Source organism: Cervus elaphus, chromosome 30 (genome assembly GCF_910594005.1).
Source record: "Cervus elaphus chromosome 30, mCerEla1.1, whole genome shotgun sequence".
Classification (NCBI taxonomy): Eukaryota; Metazoa; Chordata; class Mammalia; order Artiodactyla; family Cervidae; genus Cervus; species Cervus elaphus.
The window spans coordinates 70,465,021-70,489,785 of NC_057844.1; the positions used below are offsets into that span (position 1 = coordinate 70,465,021).

A 24,765-nucleotide genomic window follows, 5' to 3' on the forward strand; every position below is an offset into this window, starting at 1 on the left:
CCGCCTGCAACACAGGAGACCTGGGTTTGATCCCTGGGTTTGGAAGATCCCCTGGAGGAGGGCATGGCAACCCTCTCCAGTATTCTTGCCTGGAGAATCCCCATGGACAGAGGAACCTGGCTGGTTACAGTCCATGAGGTTTTAAAGAGTCAGACATGACTGAGTGACTAGACACACAAACCAAGGGGCAGTGAAGTCTTCACGTAAGCAGAGTAGCTCACACGTCTCAGGAAGATTAGAGATTAACTCTGGTTCTCAGATCCCTCCTTCATCAACTACGTTTCTCCTTTGATATCACCCAACTCAGTTCAGTTCAGTCTCTCAGTCATGTCAGACTCGTCGTGACCCCACGGACCACAGCACACCAGGCCTCCCTGTCCATCACCAACATCAAAATTTACTCAAACTCATGTCCATCAAGTCGGTGATGCTATCCAACCATCTCATCCTCTGTAGTCCCCTTCTCCTCCTGCCCTCAATTTTCTCAGCATCAGGGTCTTTTCCAATTAGTCAATTCTTTGTATCAGGTGGCCAAAGTACTGGAGTTTCAGCTTCAGCATCTTTCCTTCCAATGAATACTCAAGGACTAATCTCCATTAGGATGGACTGGTTGGATCTCCTTGCAGTCCAAGGGACTCTCAAGAGTTTTCTCCAACACCACAGTTCAAAAGTATCAATTCTTCGGCACTCAGCTTTCTTAATACTCCAACTCTCACATCCATACATGACTACTGGAAAAACTATAGCCTTGACGAGTTGGGCCTTTGTTGGCAAAGTAATGTCTCTGCTTTTCAATATACTGTCTAGATTGGTCATAAATTTTCTTCCAAGGAGAAAGTGTCTTTTAATTTCATGACTACAGTAACCATCTGCAGTGATTTTGGAGCCCCCCAAAAATAAAGTCAGTCATTGTTTCCAATATTTCCCCATCTATTTGACATGAAGTGATGAAACTGGATGCCATGATCTTAGTTTTCTAAATGGTGAGCTTTAAGCCAACTTTTTCAGTCTCCTCTTTCACTTTCATCAAGAAGCTCTTTAGTTCTTCTTCACTTTCTTCCATAAGGGTGGTGTCATCTGCATATCTGAGGTGATTGATATATGTCCCAGAAATCTTGATTCCAGCTTGTGCTTCATCTACCCCAGCATTTCTCATGATGTACTCTGCATATAAGTTAAATAAGCAGGGTGACAATATACAGCCTTGAAGTACTCCTTTTACTACTTGGAACCAGTCTGTTGTTCCATGTCCAGTTCTAACTGTTGCTGCCTGACCTGCAAACAGATTTCTCAAGAGGCATGTCAGATGGTCTGGTATTCCCATCTCTTTAAGAATTCTCCACAGTTTATTATGATCCACACAGTCAAAGGCTTTGGCATAGTCAATAAAGCAGAAGTAGATCTTTTTTTTGGAACTCTCTTGCTTTTATGATGATCCAGCAGATGTTGGCAATTTGATCTCTGGTTCCTCTGCCTTTTCTAAAACCAGCTTGAATATCTGGAATTTCATGGTTCACGTATTGCTGAAGCCTGGCTTGGAGAATTTTGAGCATTACTTTACTAGCGTGTGAGATGAGTGCAATTATGCAGTAGTTTGAGCATTCTTTGACATTGCTTTTCTTTGGGACTAGAATGAAAACTGACATTTTCCAGTCCTATGACCACTGCTGAGTTTTCCAAATTTGCTGGCATACTGAGTGCAGTACTTTCACAGCATCATCTTTTAGGATTTGAAATAGCTCAACTGGAATTCCATCACCTCCACTAGCTTTGTTCATAATGATGCTTCCTAAGGCACATGACTTCACATTCCAGGATGTCTGACTCTAGGTGAGTGATCACACCATCGTGATTACAAGCATTGTGAAGATCTTTTTTATACATTTCTTCTGTGTATTCTTGTCACCTCTTCTTAATATCTTCTGCTTCTGTTAGGTCCATACAAGTTCTGTCCTATATTGAGCCCATATTTGCATGAAATGTTCCCTTAATATCTCTAATTTTCTTGAAGAGAACTCTAGTCTTTTCCATTCTATTATTTTCCTCTATTTCTTTGCACTGAACACCAAGGAAGGCTTTCTTATCTCTCCTCACTATTCTTTGGAAATCTGCATTCAAATGGGTATATCTTTCCATTTTTCCTTTGCTTTTTACTTCTCTTCTTTGCACAGCTATTTGTAAGGCCTCCTCAGACAGTCATTTTGCTTTTTTCATTTCTTTTTCTTGGGGGTGGTCTTGATCCCTGTCTCCTGTACAGTGTCATAAACCTCTGTCCATAGTTCATCAGGCACTCGGTCTATCAGATCTAGTCCCTTATATCTATTTCTCACTTCCACTGTATAATCGTAAGGGATTTGATCTGGGTCATACCTGAATGGTCTAGTGGTTTTCTTCAATTTAAGTATGAATTTGGCAATAAGCAGCTCATGATCTGAGCCACAGTCAGCTCCCAGTCTTGTTTTTGCTTACTGTGTAGAGCTTCTCCATCTTTGGCTGCAAAGAATATAATCAATCTGACTTCGGTGTTGGCTATCTGGTGATTTCCTCATGTAGAATCTTCTCTTGTGTTGTTAGAAGAGGGTGTTTGCTATGACCAGTGTGTTCTCTTGGCAAAACTCTATTAGTCTTTGCCCTGTTCCATTCTGTACTCCAAGGTCAAATTTGCCTGTTACTCCAGGTGTTTCTTGACTTCCTACTTTTGCATTCCAGTCCCCTATAATGAAAAGGACATCTTTTTTGGGTGTTAGTTCTAAAAGCTCTTGTAGTCTTCATAGAACTGATCAACTTCAGCTTCTTCAGCATTACTGGTCAGGGCACAGACTTGGATTACGGTGATATTGAATGGTTTGCCTTGGAAACGAAAAGAGATCATTCTGTCGTTTTTGAGATTGCACCCAATTACTTAATTTTGGACTCTTGTTGATTATGATGGCTACTCCATTTCTTCTAAGGGATTCCTGCCCATAGTAGCAGATATAATGGTCATTTGAGTTAAATTCACCCATTCCAGTTCATTTGGGTTCGCTGATTCCTAAAATGTCGATGTTCACTCTTGCCATCTCCTGTTTGACCACTTCCAATTTGCCTTGATTCAAGGACGTAACATTCCAGGTTCCTGTGCAACATTCCTCTTATAGGATTGGACCTTGCTTCTGTCACCAGTCACATCCACTACTGTGTGTTATTTTTGCTTTGGCTCCGTCTCTTCATTCTTTCTGGAGTTATTTCTCCACTGATTTCCAGTAGCATATTGGACACCTACTGACCTGGGGAGTTCATCTTTCAGCATCCTATCTTTTTGTCTGGACTTCCCTTATGGCTCAGTTGGTAAAGAATTCAACTCATTTAACTCTGTTAAATCACAACATTATAAAACATTGGTGAGTCTTATCCATATGATGAGATCTATACAAACCCTGGATTTCCTTGGGACTCAGATGTTAAAGAATCTACAACGCAGGAGAATCAGGTTCGATATCTGGGTCAGGAAGATCCCCTGGAAAATAGAATGGCACCCCACTCCATTTATTCTTGTCTGGAGAATTCCATGGACAGAGCAGGCTGTCAGTCTACAGTCCATAAGATTGCAAAGAACCGGAAACAACTGAGCAACTAATAGACGCACACACACATACAAAGCCTAAGACTAAGCTTTTCTAAACCTGCCCTTTGCTTGGGATACATTAATCACATTCTTTATCCCTCATTTGGCTGCCTTGGATATTTTCACAACCATGTCAGCTCTTGGCCTGGGTATCCTTCAATTTGCTCCCAACTGAGAGACATAGGTAACTCCACTGAAGAGTGAATGGTGAGGTTTGGTTCAGTTTGTTAACCAGCACAACAGGAAGCTGTAGGGAAACGTGGTTTATTTCTTCCTTCATGTTTAGAATATCTCATTGACCCATAGCTTCCTTTCCACTTTTGTCAGGGTTCAACCTTATTACAAACTTTAAATCTGGAGTCCACCTATTTTCTAATTTAACAAAGTACACCTTTAAAAGAAGAGCACTATAAAAGTATATCAAAGGGAAACTACTCAACATTCAGTGATAACCTACATGAGAAAAGAATCCAAAAAAGAATCAATATATGTACAACTGAATCACTTTGTTGTACATCTGAAACAAACACAATGTTGTAAAACAACTATATTCCAATAAAATTATAATTAAAAAATTAAAAATACCTAAAAGTCAAGGGTTTTGATCCACCTTATAAATTAAAAAAAAAAAACCAGCATATTAAATTATGCAGAAGAATGAAAATAAAAAAAAACATAGACTCTTGAGAATCCCTGGGACAGGGAGGATATCAAACCAGTCAATTCCAAAGGAAATCAATGCTGATTACTCATTGGAAAGACTGGATGCTGAAGCTCTGATACTTTGGCTGCCTGATGAGAAGAGCTGACTCATTGGAAAAGATCCTGATGCTGGGAAAGATTGAAGGCATGAGGAGAAGGGAGTGCCTGAGGATGAGATGGTTGGATTGCATCATCAACTCAATGGACCTGAGTTTGAGCAAACTCTGGGAGACAGTGAAGGACAGGCAAGCCTGGTGTGCTGCAGTCCTTGAGGCTGCAAGAAGTCAGACACAACTAAGCAACTAAATGACAAAAGATCTGAATGAAAAAAAAAAAAAAAAGCTAACTTCTAAGCAGAAAAATTAACAAACACAAAGTGTGGTTCTTTGAAATCACCACAAAATGGAAAAGAAAAAAAGGGGGTGGGGGGGAAGTTACCATTCACATGAATTAAAAGAGGATAACACAAAAGATTGGGCTTCCCTGGTGGTTCAGATGGTAAAGAATCTGCTTGCAATATGGGAGACCCAGGTTTCAGCCCTGGGTTGGGAAGATTCCCTGGAAAAGGAAATGGCAACCTACTCCAGTATTCTTACCTGGAGAATCCCATGGACAGAGCAGCCTGACAAGCTACAATCCATGGGGTTGCAAAGAGTCGGACATGACTGAGGAACTAACACTTTAGCTTTCACTTTAATACAAAAGATACCACGATCATTACAAAGAGAATATAATAAATACCATGCAGATCAATTTTTAAATTTTAATGTAAAGGACAAATATCTTTAAAAATGACATATAAGAATAACATAATGACATAGGAAATCTGGATAACTGCATATTGATTTAAGAATTTGAATCCTTTATTTTATTTTACTCTATTTTATTGTTTTGGACATACCATGCAGCTTGTGGGATCTTAGCTTTCCTACCAGCAATCGAAACCAGGCCCACAATAGTGAAAGTACTAAGTTGTGACCACTGGACCACTAGGGAATTCTCTGAATATATAATTTTTAAATTTCCCACAGAAAAGACTTTAAGTCTAGAGGGCTTCACAAAAAACATTGTGCTGAAAAGTTTTACCAAACTCTTCCAGGGTACAAGAGTCCAGCAATATCATGATATAAAAACCAGATAACGACATTAAACGAAGGAAAAATTACAAACCAAACTGTCTTGGGATATTAAACAACATACTAGTGAATTGAATCTAGCAATATAAAAAAAAGATAATACTGCACAATCTAACTTGACTAGGCAAGTCCAAAATTCTCAGGGTCGCCTGTTACAGAGGACAGGCTGGAACCCTTGGGCAGGAGCTGATGCTGTTCTCGACAAGCAGAATTTCTTTTTATTTCAGGGAAGGCTTAGCTCTTAAAGTTTTACAACTGACTGAACTGTGCCCACTGGACTATGTAGAATAATTGTCCCTACTTAAAGTCAACTGATTATGGACTTCGATTGCATCTACAAAATACCTACAAAGCAACACACAGATCACTTTTTATTGAATAACTGAAGAATGTAGTCTGGTCAAGCTGATACATTAAACTGACCATAAAAAATGGAAATATTTCCCATGTATTTTCATAAGGCTACAAAAAGAATTGATGCTCTTGAACTGTGGTGTTGGAGAAGACTCTTGAGAGTCCCTTGGACTGCAAGGAGAACCATTCAGTCAACCCTAAAGGAAATCAGTCCTGAATATTCAGGAAGGACTAATGCTAAAGCTGAAACTCCAATACTTTGGCCACCTGATGGGAAGAACTGACTCATTGGAAAAGACCTTGATGCTAGGAAAGATTAAAGGCAGGAGGACAAGGGGATGACAGAGGATGAGATGGTTGGATGGCATCACCGACTCAATGGACATGAGTTTGAGTAAGTTCCAGGAGCTGGTGATGGACAGGGAAGCCTGGTGTGCTGCAGTCCATGGGGTCGCAAAAAGTCGGACACGACTGAGAGACTGAACTGACTGAAATAATTCTGATACCAAAAGCTGATAAAATATTTTAAGAAAAGCAAATTATACATGAATATCCTTCATGAACAACAGGTTCAAACATTCTGAAGAAACTATACACAGCAATACATAAAAAAGATGCTACATTATGACCAAGTAAAGTCTTTTCCAGGAATGTTAAGTTTAACTTCCAAATACCAATCACTATAATTCACATTAAAATAGTAAAGATAAATAATCATATGACTATCTGAAGAGATGTAGAAGAAACATTTGTTAAAATACAATACCAATCAACCTGCCTGACTTCAGACTATACTACAAAGCCAGAGTCATAAAGACAGTATGGTACTGGCACAAAGACAGAAATATAGATCAATGGAACGGAATAGAAAGCCCAGAGATAAATCCATGAACCTATGGACACCTTATCTTCGACAAAGGAGACAAGAATACACAATGGAAAAAAGTGAACCTCTTTAACAAGTGGTGCTAGGAAAACTGGTCAACCACTTGTAAAAGAATGAAACTAGAATACTTTCTAACACCATACACAAAAATAAACTCAAAATGGATTAAAGATGTAAATGTAAGATCAGAAACTATAAAACTCCTAGAGGAGAACATAGGCAAAACATGCCCCGACATAAATTACAGCAGGATCCTCTATGACCCACCTCCCAGAATATTGGATATAAAAGCAAAATAAACAAATGGGACCTAATGAAACTTAAAAGCTTTTGCACTACAAAGGAAACTATAAGCAAGGTGAAAAGACAGCCCTCAGATTGGGATAAAATAACAGCAAATGAAGAAACAGACAAAGGATTAATCTCAAAAATATACAAGCAACTCCTGCAGCTCAATTCCAGAAAAATAAATGACCCAATCAAAAAATGGGAAAAAGAAATAAACAGACATTTCTCCAAAGAAGACATACAGATGGCTAACAAACACATGAAAAGATGCTCACCATCACTCATTATCAGAGAAATGCAAATCAAAACCACAATGAGGTACCATTACACGCCAGTCAGGATGGCTGCTATCCAAAAGTCTACAAGCAATAAATGCTGGAGAGGGTGTGGAGAAAAGGGAACCCTCTTACACTGTTGGTGGGAATGCAAACTAGTACAGCTGCTATGGAGAACAGTGTGGAGATTTCTTAAAAAACTGGAAATAGAACTGCCAGATGACCCAGCAATCCCACCTCTGGGAATACACACCGAGAAAACCAGATCTGAAAGAGACACGTGCACCCCAATGTTCATCGCAGCACTGTTTATAATAGCCAGGACATGGAAGCAACCTAGATGTCCATCAGCAGATGAATGGATAAGGAAGATGTGGTACATATATACCATGGAATATTACTCAGCCATTAAAAATAATTCATTTGAATCAGTTCTAATGAGATGGATGAAACTGGAGCCCCCCCCCCCACAAAAAAAAGAAAGAAACTGGAGCCCATTATACAGAGTGAAGTAAGTCAGAAAAATAAAAACCAATACAGTATACTAATGCATATATATGGAATTTAAAAAGATGGTAATGATAACCCTATATGCAAAACAGAAAAAAGACACAGATGTACACAGATGTACAGAACAGACTTTTGGACTCTGTGGGAGAAAGCGAGGGTGGGATGCTTTGAGAGAACAGCATCGAAACATGTATATTATCAAGGGTGAATCAGATCACCAGCCCAGGCTGGATACATGAGACAAGTGCTCGGGGCTGGTGCACTGGGAAGACCCAGAGGGATCGGGTGAAGAGGGAGGTGGGAGGGGGGATCGGGATGGGGAATACATGTAAATCCATGGCTGATTCATGTCAATGTATGGCAAAAACCACTACAATATTGTAAAGTTAATTAGCCTCCAACTAATAAAAATAAATGGAAAAAAAAATAAAATACAATACCTATTTTCCATTTTTTTTAAAAAGTAAAATACTTGGCAATTGAGGAATTAAAAGACACATTTTCAATATGATAACAGATATCTACCTAAAAAATTGCAATTAATATTATTTGTAATGAAAAAATATTGAAAGATTTTGCCCTAAGAGTACAAGAATATTTGATCTAACCAATTCTCTTCAACACTAACTGGAAACTCTAGCCACAAGTCAAGAAAAGGAAATAAAAGTCATAAATATTGGAAATTAAGATACTAAATTGTCATTATTTACAGCTGACAAGATTGTATATGGACAAAATCCAATATCTATAAAGGTAGAACATAGAAAGGTATCTTCACACTCCCAAGTATATGCAGATTTCTTAGGATACAAAACATCAACTACAAAAGAATAAAAAAGGTAAACATTAGACTTAATTAAAATTAAACCTTGATCTCCACTAAGGATATAAACAGCAAGCTACTGATAGGAATATCCACAAAGCACTAATATTAAATATATATTAAATCTAAACATCCCCAAGGGGGATTTGAGGAAGGGGTTGGGGAAGGGATCAATACCCACAGAGATCTCAAAATGACAAAGTCAGTGTTCAGTTGGAGAGGCTGGGATACTCTCTTTTTTTTTTTTTTTTATTAGTTGGAGGCTAATTACTTCACAACATTTCAGTGGGTTTTGTCTCTCTATACACGTTCCCTGATATCTCCACACAAAGAAATGCAAGGTCAGTGGTGCTGAGACCAGTAAAGGCTGTAAAAGCAAGTGACCCATAATAACTTATTATGCTGAGTCTCAGGCCTTGTTCTCAATATCCAGATGCAGTAGCCTGTTCTTCTTTGCTCCCCTCTCTGAAAAGAAATGACTGAGGACACCTCCTTCACATTTTCTCTTTCTTGGGCTTTTTCACTTCATAAAGCTGCAGTCAGTGTGTTCTGTGTGTGCTGAGGAAGGAATGACACAGTCCCTGGTGGTCCCACCAACGGCCGGCATTGGTGACTCAAGTGCATTTGCCCTTTGTGTTCATGAAGGGAGGTGAAGACTCAGTTCAGCTCTGACAAGCTGCTGATTTTCTTCTTCTTTTTTTTTTTCTTTTCCTGAAAGAGAGGTGTGTGGGGAATAAGCGTCTTTGCAACTTAGTTTTCCTCAATAAATCACGGCATTTTGCTGAGAGCAGCTGGGTGCAAGTTCACAAGCTCAGTGCAGTCCCAAACTTTTTTTTGGAAAATTAAAATGCCTGAATCTAACTTCCACATCTCACCTTCATTTTCACTCATTTGGCAGTAGGAAGACTCCTTGGAGGTGATGATTTCAATAACAAGAATTGTAAATAATTGAGACTTCTTACTCAGTGTTATTTGGGACTTTGGAAAATTGTATGAAAATTAAATTACTCTGAAATATTTAATGCTCAATGGTGTCTCTTAAAAACAACTGATTTTTATTCTGTGAGTCTACATAAGAAAGTGTCCATCAAAATCTTCAAGGACTACAAACCTAGAATCTCTGTGATATAAACTCATGAGATGATATTTATGGGCCCGAAAACTGTCTTTGACAATAACTTTAATGCAACATAATGCCACTTTGCCAAAGACAAAAGGAGAAGAGGGTGGCAGAGAATGAGATGGCTGGATGGCATCATCGACTTAATGGAAATGAACTTGGGCAAACTCCGGGAGATAGTGAGGAACAGGAAGGCCTGGCGTGCTGCAGTTCATGGAGTCACAAAAAGTCAAACATGACTTAGCGACTGAACAACAACAAATGCCACTGACATCAGACTATTTCTCTTACCTAAAGCACACATGTGGTATTTTAAAAATAGTTACCCATTACTTAGTGTTCAACATGCATTTAGATATTATGAAAAAAATTAATTAAAATGAATTTCATTTTGTCTTTCCAACAAACCTTAGGAAGTGGGTATTACTTTCTCCATTTTACAGAAAGGAGACTATGGTTTTGTGGGGCAGAGATGATAAGAGAGAGAGCTAGGACAGGGGCTTGGAAAGGGAGACTGCGGGGCTCTGCACTGCCACACTTTAAAGCTGTTGGCATCATGAATGATTATCAGTTGCAATCACACCACATTAACTGACTTTTTTATGCTGCTTTCCTTCATCCTTTGAAATGATGAACAACTCCAATTTGCCCAACCACTTATATAATGTGACTGAACAGGCTGGTAGCTGTGAGAGTCAGTGTACAGGATGGTGTGCAAACTCAAGATCGCCTCTCTGTTGGGATGTGGTCTCTGAGTGACATCACCTGAGGGGGTGGACTGTCCTGCAGTGTAGACCACTACTCAGAATACAGGGTTTTCCTTAGCCACACTTGGCATTACCCTCACAAAATATTAAATAAATTATCTAAAATATCATTTAAGGGAATGAGAAGGAATTAGATGAGGGAAAGTATACGGAATAAACACTTTAGAAGTAATAAAAATAAAAATGATCAAGAATCTTCTAAGGTTTATCAAATAAACCAAGGATAAGCAAAATCATCAAAAATGAGTTTGAACACCGGTGCACTAACACAGCTGAACAATGCCCTTCCAGACCCTTCCCTTCCCTCCTCTCAACTGATGATAGAGAGAAAGACTGGGTCCCACACAGGAACTCTGCTTCCAGCATCTACAGTTGCCTTTCCCTCTCATCTGGGGTCAAAAGTCACCTCCTGGAAGCTCCACCACCTTCTGGACCAGGTTCCCTAACTGCCTCCAACAAATCCATTTTGCCTCCAGGACTTCCTCCACAGGGGTCCACAATTAGGATTCCAAAGTCATAAGGGATGAATCTCTGGATGTCTTCCTTCCCTGGGGAGGGAGGAGACCCATGACGGGAGGGCTTCGTGCCTGATTCACCCCTGTACTTCACGGCCTCAGTCCTTGTTTGTTGAAGAGAAGGATGGAAGAGAGGGAAAAATCACCAACCATACTCCCCTCCCAGAAACTAAAATCTCAAACAACAGGCAAGAGCTTCTCAGACCCTGCATTCCAGATAGGACTCTCCTCTGATTCATTCAAATTCTTTCCAGCCTGTCTTCACCTCAACTCCCTCCAAGACTCCTGGATTTGCAGTCCTTTGCTCTCTAACTCCTCGGGTCACCAGACGCCTCCTGATTCCAAGTCAACCAACAAGTTTCCGTGGACTCACCTTCTCATTTGCACTGAACAGACCTGTCCTTCATCGGGTCTCCACCATATCTCCTCCTCTCGTCCTTACTGTTCATTATGTGTCTTTAGTACTTCCCTTCTCTCTCTGCTTTCTCCCTGAATGTCAGGGCTTCCCTAAACTTATGAACTGGGCTCCTAAAATGCTTTCCTCTCTCTGGGCAATCTTATCCATCCTCACAGATTTAGCTACTTGCTCAGTGAAGAATATGCAGGCTCCATGCTCATCCCAGGTCTCTCTCTCAAAGAGCAGACTCTTACTTCTAATGAACTACAGGACACCACCACCAAACTTCAAGATAATTGAACCACAAGTGGTAGAAGAAGGACTGGAAATCAGCTAGACTAGAATTATCTCTCCTCTTTAATGAGAGTATTTCCTGCTGAAATCAGGTAGCATCTACCCCTGTCCCTCTATATGCCATCCAAAAATATGTGACAAACTCTGATTATGATGACTAACTAACCATATGCTAAGCACATGGCAGAAACCCAACCTTAGCCTAGCTTGCTGTAGCAAAGAAACAGAATCTTTCACAAAATCCTTTCAAAGTCATTCACAATCACTGTCAAAACATGACACTGTTTTCAGGGAAAAATTGTTCCCAGGGATAAATTATGTAACTAAACCCAGCAGGACATATTTATAAAATAAGTTTGCAGAAGAGAAAAAACAAATCAGACATCTTTGCAGTAAAAGTCCTCTGCCTCTGAGTCTCAGTTCTCACTGGTAACAGTGGAAGCCTTCCCACAGGCTGCACCGTCTGTAGGACACTGTTGCACTGTTCACTGCTGCATTTCTGTGTGCAGCTTTTGATAGATGCATTTCATTTCCAAAATTAACCCTTGGAAAGAAAAAGCAAATTCCCCACAGGCTTAATCACTGGTAAGTAGACAGAATAACAGAGGCAAAACAAACAAACAAACAAACAAAACACTCCGGAAGAGCAACAACACTGAATGTGAGGATGAGAGCTGAGATGACCTAACATTATTTCTTAGAACCTCAAGTTCACAGACAAACTGAGGCTAGATAGAAGGTATTCCTGTAAGTCTCTCTCTCTTTTTTTTTCATTTATTTTTATTAGTTGGAGGCTAGTTACTTTATGATATTGTAGTGGTTTTGGCCATACATTGACATGAATCACCCATGGATTTACATGTGTTCCCCATCCTGAACCCCCCTCCCACCTCCTTCCCCATCCCATCCCTCTGGGTCATCCCAGTGACACCTTAAGACACAGCAATCAGCTTGTGAAAAGAAAAACTGCCTACATAAACAAAAGACATTTTCTGAGATGACTTTGATCCCAAATCGAATTACTGGCTTAAAAGCTTTTGTGTCTTCAAAGTTGCTCTCTATGGTCCTTCTTGGACTTCTCAGGTGGCTCAGTGGTAAGAATCTGCCTGCCATGCAGCAGATGCAGGAGATGCGGGTTTGATCGCAGGGTCAGGAATATCCCCTGGACAAGGAAATGGCAACCCACTCCAGTATTCTTGCCTGAGCTATCCCATGGATGGAGGAGCCTGGCGGGCGACAATCCATGGGATCACAAAAGAGTTGGACACAGCTTAGCAACTAAACAACACTGCCCTTGTTAAAATATGATTTTCATCTTTTTAGCCAAACTTTTCTTTGTAAGTAACCACACCTGGCTTTATCCAAATAAAATGGTGCAGCAGATATTTGTCCCCTGTAGAAATACAGTGCATCATGCTCGTGCTCAGCTGTGTCCGACTCTTTGCAGCCCCATGGACTATAGCCCTCCAGGCTCCTCTGTCTGTGGAATTTTCTAGGCAAGAATACTGAAGTGGATTGCCATTCCCTTCTCCAGGGCATCTTCCCAACCCAGGGATCAATTCCACGTCTCTTGCATCTCCTGCACTGGCAGAATTGATGCTTTAGAACTGTGGTGTTGAAGACTCTTGAGAGTCCCTTGGACTGCAAGGAGATCCAACCAGTCCATCCTAAAGGAAATCAGTCCTGGGTATTCATTGGAAGGACTGATGCTGAAGCTGAAATTCCAATACTTTGGCCACCTGATGTGAAGAGCTGACTCATTTGAAAAAGACTCTGATGCTGGGAGGGGTTGGGGGCAGGAGGAGAAGGGGACGACAGGGGATGAGATGGTTGGATGGCATCACTGACTCAATGGACATGAGTTTGGGTAAACTCTGGGAGTTGGTAATGGACAGGGGGACCTGGCATGCTGTAGTTCATGGGGTCGCAAAGAGCCAGACACGACTGAGTGACTGTACTGAACTGAACTGAACTGAGCCACCTGGGTAGCCCAATAAAATGCATAATTTAGTTAATCTAGGCTATCTTTCCATGAGAGGTGATTATTTTTATATTATGAAATGTGCTCATAGTAAAAGGAATCCATGCCAGACACTTTGGAGGCAGAGGGAGAACCACTTACCCAGCATGTCGCTGCTTCAGACCAACGTTGATGTGACTGTGTAGACACGCCTGCCCCAGGGGTTACTCATGTTAACTCAGGATCCCAATCAGAACTGTACCTTTCTCTTACAAACACAGCATTTACTGAAGATAAAGACACACTGCCAGGCTGAAAGGCCCACCCTAAGCCCCTGTGAAAAATCCTTGAGAAACAGGCACTCTGTTCCTCCCTGTGAGAACTCTGGCAGGACTGGTACATTACCTGGATGAAATCAAGAAATGTCAGGGGCAGCAAATCATCCATATGCCCAATGTCTTTGGAGAAACGATTCAAAATTCTTCCTGTAAGAACAGGATACGAGAAATTACTCATTCCCTCAGGAGCTTTAAGAGAAATAATTCATGAACAGATCAAAACAATATTTTTGAAGACTATGTATTTAGGGACTTCCCTGGTGGTACAGTGTCCCCAGTGCAGGGGACATGTGTTCAATCCCTGGTCCGGGAAGATTCCACATGCTGCAGAGCAACTAAGCCTGTGCACCACAACTACTAAAGCTCATGTGTCTAGAGCCTGAGCTCTACAACAGAAAAAGTGACCATAATGTGAAGCCCTGGCACCTCAATTAGGAGCAACCCTTGTTTGCTGTAACTAGAGAAAGCCCATGTGCAGCAACAAAGACCTAATGCAACTAAAAATAAATAAATAAATCTTAAAAAAAATAAAGTATATATATTAAATATTTAATATATTGGGCTTCCCCAGGGACTCAGTGCTAAAGAATCCATCTGCCAATGTAGGAGACATAAGAGACAGGGGTTCAATCCCTGGGTCAGGAAGATCCCCTGGAGGAGGAAATGGCAACCTACTCCAGTATTCTTGCCTGGGAAATTCCATACACAGAAGAGCCTGGCAGGCTACAGTCCATAGGACTACAAAAGAGTCAGTCATGACTTAATGGTAAAACAACAAAAAATTTAATATATGACAAATTCATATTAAATAAGCCAATGTCATTGGCAAAAAGAAAGACAAAATAGGATGATACCTAAAGAGAAACAAAAATACCACCAAATGGCAGTGGATGGGGAGTTGAAACTTAGCCCTGATTTTTAAAAGAATGGGGGAACCTTGTTGGCAGTATCAGGAAGAATTGATGGATTTGAGAAAGTTCCCTCCCTTTAGATCCATCCCATCTAAGGCTCATTCCAAGTGCTAAATCGGTAAATAAACAGTTGTAAAATGTCTAAGTTAATCCTAATTGTCACACCAATTTTGCTTTAATTATCAAGATTAATTTTGCCAAGTGATGCTTTCTATAATAAACATAATTATATCCTCTCTGTAATTTTTTTTCCCTCCAGATGGCTCACAGCACCTCACTTTTTGGGAAATTTTGGATTGTGGCCATTTCCAAGTTGTGAGTTTGCTACTGGGATAACTAGTCGTTATTTTCAGAGGTGTACCAGGTATGACAAGCACAGACTTATGAATAAACATCTAAGAAGACCACAGGGATATAGGCAGGAAAACAGAAATATTACTAAATGACTAAGAATTACTTATCATTGATTTTATTTCCCTTCTCAGAATCCACAATAATAGTATATATATCCTTAAGGCTGCAGGATAGAATATGGGAATTTCTGATAAATATCTGGGGTAAACTAAAAATGTCACATCACTAAACAAAGGATGCTGCAGCCATCAGGACTCTGCAGCCACCCCTGCAAGAGTGATGCACCCTGAGGAGACTCAGGATGAGAAAGAACAGGACACTGGCCCCAGACAGGAGAGGTGCACGTCAAAGGAACTGTAACTGGGATGAGCCAGTATTGACTCCATGCTGGATTTGTTTCTTTGACTGTTGCTATTCATCATCGCTTTGGTCAGGGAACCCTGCCCCTCTGCCTGAATGTTAAACTAAGGTGGCTTTTTTCAGCTCACAGGGAGACAATCTGACCCTCACCACCTGTCAGTGGCTGCAGAAAAGAAAATAAATGAACAAATACCCTCTTATTGTGCGAGATAAATGGCCTTTTGACTTTACTTCTTCACCTCCTCTCCTCTCTGTTCTATAAAAGAACCAGGCATCCAGATCCCAATAAGATGGCCATTTTGAGACATCAGCCTGCCATCTTCTCAGTCTGCCAGGTTTCCAAATAAACTCATTATTCTTTGCCTTAACACATCATCTGTAAGACTTATCGGAGTTGTGAGGCAAGCAGAGCGAGTTTTAACTTTGTAACAAGTAACACCACTCTATGTGGTTTTCTCTTTATACAATCACATACCAGAAACAAAGACACCATAAACAATCTATTACAAATTCTACTTTTGAAAATAAACACAGGGAAGAGTTCAAATTAATATACTACTAAAAGAGTAAATAACTGATGCCCCTAAACCTTAGGGCCTATCTTTGCAGTCCTTATTTGGGCTTCTATTTTCTTGAAGGAATGAAGTTCTGATAATTGACACAGGAGGGGGAGACAAAATACACACTATGTATGCCTGCTGCTCTAGGATTAGTGACCTTAAAGATTTAAACTTGGTTCCAAATCCTTGAATAATAAATCAGCATCTGGAGAAGCCTACAGGTCATCAAGAGCCTGGTTAACAGTGGTCACAAGCACTCAGAGGCTGTGGTAACAGAAATTCAGTCCCACTTGATGCTCCCAAATTTACAACTGTAGTTTCAACATTAACAGGAAAAGCAGGGCAACTTCACAGCCATAATAGCAAAGCCTCTTCCAATCACTTCCTCACTCCAGCTTCGTAATAAGATGAGATTGCTTTTTTAGCGCCATCTGCTCGCGGCGCCGCCTCCTGCTCCTCCCGCCGCCGCCCTGAGTCACTGCCTGCGCAGCTCGGGCCGCCCGGCTCCCCGCGCTTGCCACCGGAGAGCTGAGCTGGAAAACGAAATCTGTCATTTTTGAAAATATTTGGCATTTGTGCAACATGGCAGACATCGACAACAAAGAACAGGCTGAACTTGATCAAGATTTGGATGATGTTGAAGAAGTAGAAGAAGAAGAGACTGGTGAAGAAACAAAAATCAAAGCACGTCAGCTGACTGTTCAGATGATGCAAAATCCTCAGATTCTTGCAGCCCTTCAAGAAAGACTTGATGGTCTGGTAGAAACACCAACAGGATACATTGAAAGCTTGCCTAGGGTAGTTAAAAGACGAGTGAATGCTCTTAAAAACCTTCAAGTTAAATGTGCACAGATAGAAGCCAAATTCTATGAGGAAGTTCATGATCTTGAAAGAAAGTATGCTGTTCTTTATCAGCCTCTGTTTGATAAGCGATTTGAGATCATTAATGCCATTTATGAACCTACAGAAGAAGAATGTGAATGGAAACCAGATGAGGAAGATGAAATTTCGGAGGAGCTAAAAGAAAAGGCCAAGATTGAAGATGAGAAAAAGGATGAAGAAAAAGAAGATCCCAAGGGAATTCCTGAGTTTTGGTTGACTGTTTTTAAGAATGTTGACTTGCTCAGTGATATGGTTCAGGAACATGATGAACCTATTCTGAAGCACTTGAAAGATATTAAAGTGAAGTTCTCAGATGCTGGTCAACCTATGAGTTTTGTCTTAGAATTTCACTTTGAACCCAATGAATATTTCACAAATGAAGTGTTGACAAAGACATATAGGATGAGGTCAGAACCAGATGATGCTGATCCCTTTTCTTTTGACGGACCAGAAATTATGGGTTGTACAGGGTGCCAGATAGATTGGAAAAAAGGGAAGAATGTCACTTTGAAAACGATTAAGAAGAAGCAGAAACACAAGGGGCGTGGGACAGTTCGCACTGTGACCAAGACAGTCTCTAATGACTCTTTCTTTAACTTTTTTGCCCCTCCTGAAGTTCCTGAGAGTGGAGATCTGGATGATGATTCCGAAGCCATCCTTGCTGCAGACTTTGAAATTGGTCACTTTTTACGTGAGCGTACAATCCCAAGATCAGTGTTATACTTCACTGGAGAAGCTATTGAAGATGATGACGATGATTATGATGAAGAAGGTGAAGAAGCGGATGAGGAAGGGGAAGAAGAAGGAGATGAGGAAAATGATCCAAACTATGACCCAAAGAAGGATCAAAACCCAGCAGAGTGCAAGCAGCAGTGAAGCAGGATGTATGTGGCCTTGAGGATAACCTGCACTGTAATAGCCTAAACACAACTCTTATTTACTTACAGCCTTATGTTTTTGTATTTTCTTGGTAGACTCAGAAGTTTTTTTTAAAGGAAAGGAACTGATATTTTAAAGACCAAATTTGTTCTACTTAACATTTTAACTAGTTTTTCTGCCAGCTGCATCGAATGCACAGAATCTCTCACGCATGTTCGTCCGTTGCTATATAGTTTGGTTCTTCTTGGAGTATTTTTATCGTGTAACTGTTAGATTAAAGCTATGAAAATGAACAGAACTGTGAAATGAACTAGATTTTTTTGTCTTGCTAAGTTTTTTTCCTGAAGAACCAAAGTATTTTTTCAGCTGGTTGAATGGGTTTAAGTTTGCTTGCAAGAGCTGTGCCTTTCATTACTTTGTTACAGAAATACAATGAGTTACATTAAGACAATTCATCATTTAAAAAGCAAAACTTGTCAAGTAAAGTATATGGTTAAGAATTTCCAGTAAGACTACACCTGATAATTTAGATTAACAGGTTTTTGTATGTCAGGTGACATTAGTTACTATAAGAAAAGCTTATTAACTAATAGTGTGGTTGTTGGTTATCATAGGGAGGTGAATAAAACCTAGTATTTTCAGAAAAAAAAAAAATAAATAAGATGAGATTGTGTGGGCCTCTGCAGTTTACTATCCTGTGCTCCTCACAGTGCCTGGACTAAAGAACATGTCTTCAATAAATCTGCACAAGATTCTGCCCTAAACAGTCTTATTTAATCCTTACAACAGTCTCGTGAAACAGGAAGAGTAGCTGTTAATCCCATTTCACAGGAGGGGAAGTTTCCAGACACCATGTCGACATCCTCACTGAGGTTCATTAGGTACTGACCCTGTGCTAAGTGCTGTGAACTGTTAACCCGTTGCTTAATGCCCACAACATCAAGCTACTGAGAAGTGTGTGTAAAGTATCCTCATTTTATAGGTAAGAAAATTGAGACACAGAGAAATTAAATAACTAGCATATAAGTATTAATATAACTATAACTGGCTATTACTAACTATCTCCAGAACTGAACCCAGGAAGTTGGCTCCAGGATCCATACTTATAACCATGACAACATCCTGCCTGGAGATTTGCCTGCCCAGTAGTATCTACCTACTTTGGCCTTGATCACACAGCTAGTTGATGACCAGGCCAAGGCTACTCCTGTCCTCCCTCCAGTCACATCCCTGTCTCAACAGGTCCTGTAAATCATCACCTGCAAAATCAAAGCCACCCTGGGCCTCAGCAGAAGTCTAACCAACTGAGCAGAGTGGGCATGTGCGCTGATGAACTAACTCTTCATAGGAACCCAGGTCAGGAGGCTACCTTCCAAAGCAAGACAGGTTGAAGGCCTCAGGGTGAAGGAAGCAACCACTGGGAACCCTTCAGGGACACTCTTACTTAATACTGAAGATCGACCTGCTGGTACCACAAGACATCTTTAATGTAACCACAAGTCCATTGTAAAACTAGAGAGTTGATTTTATTGAACAGGATCTTTACATTTCACTGATCTTGTATTTTAATTAATTTTACATTATCATTTAGGTAAAACTCAAAATATGAGCACATGCCAGAGCTCTGTGGTCCCAGAAATGGATGGACAATGAAAGAAACACACAGCCTGTCTTCTGTAGAGACATTCCTGGAAGATGGTCCTTCCTAGTTAGCTTAACACCATGTAACATAGGCAACATTTTAACAACTAGTCAAAAACATTTAAACACATTTTTATCATCTGTTGGGTGTTTCATATTGCACATAACAAATGGACTCCTAAATCATCCTGCAAAGTAAATATTCATGTATTTTTACAGACATGCATAAATTGGAATAAAAGCTTATATGCTCCTATATTCAGATTTTCTCTGGTAGGAAAAATTATCAGTGAAGCTTTTTGTAGAAAATGAATAAACATACACAGTGATTTTTTTCCAAGCATCTCTTCTATTTTCAAATATGAAAATGCAGATAGGCACTTAATGTGTTAACAAGATATATTCATTAAGACATTTCATGTCTGACTTACCTACTGGATTTCTATGGAAGAACAATACTGGAGCTCTTAAAATGGACTTCAACATTTTGTTGTGCAAAGCTTGTGAAGAATTAACCAGGATATAGAATATCAACAGAGACCTTGTGATACCAAAAAGGACAGTAGACACAGTTAACCCTGAAATAAAGAAGCATCAATCAGCACAAGATCTCTGTCTTATCCTCAACCATGCTAAAGCATGGCAGGCAGTAGAAAAAGATACTGTACATTTTATTCTATAAATAAAATTTGTACAGAGATTTATATACATACAGAATAAAATATATATATATATAAAGTATGATATCTAAGAGTTTAATGCTTTCAAAAATACATTTATAGAGAAAAATATAAAAATCACTGTTTTCCTCCCACTAAATATAAACAACATGGGGGAAAAAATCATGTGTAAACTATAGCTTCATTCTGCTGCTGCTGCTGCTGCTAAGTCGCTTCAGTCATGTCCGACTCTGTGCAACCCCACAGACGGAAACCCACCAGGCTTCCCCATCCCTGGGATTCTCCAGGCAAGAGTACTGGAGTGGGGTGCCATTGCCTTCTCCATAGCTTCATTCTAGGCCTGCCTAATTCAATTACAAGTTCTCATAAAACTTATAAGACAGATAATTATACAAGTAGCTGATCTTCCTTTCTCCACATTTCAAATCTCATTATTTACAACATGTCCCATAATCTAAACGTAAGGTATGCTTTGGTGAAAGTGAAAGTGTTAGTTGCTCAGTCAAGTCATACTCTTTGCAACCCCATGGACTGTAGCCCCCAGGCTCCTCTATCCACGGAATTCTCCAGGCAAGAATACTGGAGTGGGTTGCCATTCCTTTCTTCAATGCTTTGCTACCAGCACATGAATTAACAGGGAAAAGGAGACATGATTTACCATTTCTTTGTAATTTACAAGGAAATATACTTTGATGTAAAGTAGCTTTTTAAGAACCTATTGCATAACACAGGGAACTCTACTTAATGTTCTGTGGTGACCTAATTGGGAGGGAAATCCAAAGAGAGGATATATGTTCAACTGGTTCACGTGGCTGTACAACAGAAATTAACACAACATTGGAAAGCAACTATAAAAAAAATTTTAAATATTAAAAATAAAGTAGCTACTTCTTTGCCCTAGTAGCTCTAAAGAGCATGAAAAGACCATGTTAAGTTGCAAGTGGACAATCTCTTAAATAACTGAACTGCAAGAAACTATAAATTATATTTTGACATGAGATAATCTAAACAAAATAATCGAAACGAATCTCTCACTATTTTATAGAACCCCAAAGCATTTGTAAACAAACATAATCATCTAAATTTATGTCTTATCAATGACATAAATGAGCACTACTATGCATATAAAAATTAAAATAGCGCTCCAAACATCTCTTCAACTCACAATGCTATATAGAATGGGGATAACTTCAGCAACATATATTCCATCAAGTACTTCTTTCTATTCAGCTGCCACATCAGTGTTATTTAAATTCTGAAATCTGGTTAAATTCCTGAATTCCATCAACAGGCATTTGCCTTAGCCTACAATCCTATATGAATGTGTAACAGAATCCCTTTCTTCTTCTTTAAGCCCTCATTGTCCACCAATTCAGAAGGTAAACAGCTGGTAGATTCAAGTTTCTTATTAAGTGATCAATGTTACTACTGCTGCTAAGTCACTTCAGTCATGTCCGACTCTGTGCAACCCCATAGAGGGCAGCCCATCAGTCTCCCCGTCCCTGGGATTCTCCAGGCAAGAACACTGGAGTGGGTTGCCATTTCCTTCTCCAATGCATGAAAGTGAAAAGTGAAAGTGAAGTCGCTCAGTCATGTCTGACTCTTTGCGACCCCATGGACTGCAGCCTACCAGGCTCCTCCATCCATGGGATTTTCCAGGCAAGAGTACTAGAGTGGGGTGCCACTGCCTTCTCCACAAGTGATCAATAAATGAATACCAAATTTCAATGAGTGGATTTTTTTTTTTTCAATGAGTGGATTTTTATATAACCTACTCTTTGCAGAAAGTTTTTCCAAGCATTTCCTGTGAGGATAATTAAATTTTCACTTATTAAAAAAAATTATTGGGATATAGTTGCTTTTCAATGTTATGTTAGTTTCTGCTGTTCAACAAAGTAAATCAGCTACATGTATGCATATGTCCCGTCCCTCTTGGACCTCCCGTCCCCCATCCCTCCCCTCTAGGTCATCGCAGAGCACTGAGCTGAGCACCCTGTGCTATACAGAGGCTTCCCACTAGCTGTCTGTTTCACACATGGTAGTGTGTGTGTGTCAGTCCTAATCTTTCAATTCATCTCCCTCACCTCCCCATTTCCATTCTGTGTCCAAACATCTAGTCTCTACAACTACGACTCTATTCATCCCCTGCAAATAGGTCCATCTGTACCATTTTTCTCGATCCTATGTTGTCATTGTTATTGTTGTTCAGTCGCGTCCAACACTTCACAAACCCCATTGATGCAGCACGCCAGGCTTCCCTGTCCCTCACCATCTCCCGGAGTTTACCCAAGTTCATGAATTGGTTATGCCATCTAACCAGGTCATCCTCTGTCACCCTCTTGTCCTTTTGCCTTCAACCTTTCCCAGCATCAGGGTCTTTTCCAGTGAGTCAGCTGCTTGCATCAGGAGGCCAAAGTACTGGAGCTTCAGCTTCAGCATCAGTACTTCCAATGAGTATTCAGAGTTGATTTCCTCTAAGAGAGACTGGTTTGATCTCCCTGCTGTCCAAGGGACTCTCAATCTCAGGTCTTCTCTAGCCCCACAGTTCTAAAGCATCAATTCTTCAGTGCTCAGCCTTCTTTATTGTCCAGCTCTCACATCTGTACATGACTACTGGAAAGAACATAGCCTTGAGTATATGGACCTTTCTCGGCAAAGTGATGTCACTGCTTTTTAACACACTGACTAGGTTTGTCATAGCTTTCCTGCCAAGAAGCAACTGTCTTCTAATTTCATGGCTGCAGTGACCATCCACAGTGATTTTAGAGCCCAAGAAGAGGAAATCTGTCACTGCTCCCACATTTTCCCCTTCTGTTTGCCATGAAGTGATGAGACTAGATGCATGATCTTAGTTTTTTTAACATTCAGCTTTAAGGTGGCTTTTTCACCCTCCTTCTTCACCCTCATCAAGAGGCTCTTTATTTCCTTTTTGCTTTCTGCCATTAGAGTGGTATAATCCACATATTTGATGTTGATATTCTCCAGCAATCTTGATTCCAGTTTGTAAGTCATCCAGCCCAGCATTTCACATGATGGGCTCTGTGTATAAGTTAAATAAACGGGGTGACAATAAACAAACTTCTTGTACTCCTTTCTCAATTCTGAACCAATCAGTTGTTCCATACAGAATTCTAACTATTGCTTCTTAGCCTTCATATAGGTTTCTCAGGAGACAGGTAAGATGGTCTGGTATTCCCATCTCTTTAAGAGTTTCCATAGTTTGTTATGACAAAAACAGTCAAAGACTTTAGCTTAGTTAGTGAAAACAGAGGTAGATGTTTTTTCTGGAATTCCCTTGCTTTCTCTATGATCCAGCAAATGTTGGCAATTTGAGCTCTGGTTCCTCTGCCTTTTCTAAATGCAGCTTGAACATCTGGAAGTTCTCAATTCACATGATGCTGAAACATAGCTTGAAGGATTTTGAGCATAATGTTAGTAGCATGGGAGATGAGTGCAATTGTTTGGTGGATTGAACATTCTTTAGTACTTCCCTTCTTGGGAATTGGGGTGAGGATTGACCTTTTCCAGTCCTGTGGCCACTGCTGGATTTTCCAAATTTGCTGACATACTGAATGCAGCACTTCAATAGCACTTTAAATCTTTTAGGATTTTAAATAGCTCTGCTGGAATTCCATCACCTCTACTAGCTTTACAGGCAGCCGTGCTTCGCTTAGGAAGCCTTAGCTCACTTGACTTCACACTCCAGAATGTCTGGCTCTGAGTGAGAGATTACCTCATTGTGGTTATCCAGGTCATTAAGATTTGTATTGTATAGTTCTTCTGTGTGTTCTTTCCATCTCTTCTTGATATCCTCTGCTTCAATTAGGTCTTTACCATTTCTGTCCTTTATTGTGCCCATGTTTGGATGAAATGTTCCTTTGATATTTCCAAGTTTCTTGAAGAGATCTCTAGTCTTACCCTTGCTGTTGTTTTCCTCTATTTCTTTGTATTGTCCATTGAAGAAGGGCTTCTGATTTCTCCTTGCTATTTTCTGGAACTCTGCATTTAGTTCTAGGAGGTCTTCTAGGTCTTCATAGAACTGATCAACTTCAGCTTCTTCGGCACCAGTGGTTGGGGCATAGATTTGGATTATGGAGATGTTGAATGGTTTGCCTTGGAAATGAACCAAGATCATTCTGTTGTTTTTAAGGTTGTACCCAAGAACTGCATTTTGGAGTCTTGTTGATTATGAGGGCTATTCCATTTCTTCTAAGCAATTCTTGCCCACAGTAGTAGACATAATGGTCATCTGAATTAAATTTACCCATTTCAGTCCATTTTAGTTCACTGATTCTTAAGATGTCTGTGTTTACTCTTACCATCTCCTGCTTGACCATGTCCAATTTACCTTGATTCATGGACCTAACATTCCAGGTTCCTGTGCAATACTGTTCTTTGTAGCATCAGATTGAGCATCGTTTCCACTTTGACCCAGCCACTTCATTCTGTCTGGAGGTATTAATAGTTGTCTTCTGCTCTTCCCCAGTAGCTTATTGGACACCTTCTGACCTGGGGGGCTAACGTTTTAG

General features: G+C 40.1%; 2 protein-coding genes across 5 annotated transcripts in view; one reads left to right on the forward strand and one right to left on the reverse strand.

The window, feature by feature from the left end:
* LOC122686751 (ATP-binding cassette sub-family C member 4-like) overlaps positions 1-24,765 on the reverse strand; it is a 2,082,459-nt gene that overhangs the window by 428,674 nt on the left and 1,629,020 nt on the right. Inside the window, exons 28-29 of one of the 4 annotated variants that reach the window (XM_043891985.1) lie at positions 19,988-20,134; positions 14,037-14,116 (exon numbers count right to left, since the gene is read on the reverse strand). The exons of the other annotated variants lie outside the window; for them this stretch is intronic. Of the exons in view, the coding sequence (XP_043747920.1) occupies positions 14,037-14,116; positions 19,988-20,134 (227 nt within the window). The remainder of the gene's footprint in view (positions 1-14,036; positions 14,117-19,987; positions 20,135-24,765) is intronic. 4 annotated transcript variants of the gene reach the window in all.
* On the forward strand, positions 16,577-18,569 carry LOC122686757 (nucleosome assembly protein 1-like 1). Its single transcript, XM_043891998.1, has one exon. The coding sequence runs from the start codon at positions 16,737-16,739 to the stop codon at positions 17,910-17,912; it is 1,176 nt and encodes a 391-aa protein (XP_043747933.1). The 5' UTR covers positions 16,577-16,736; the 3' UTR covers positions 17,913-18,569.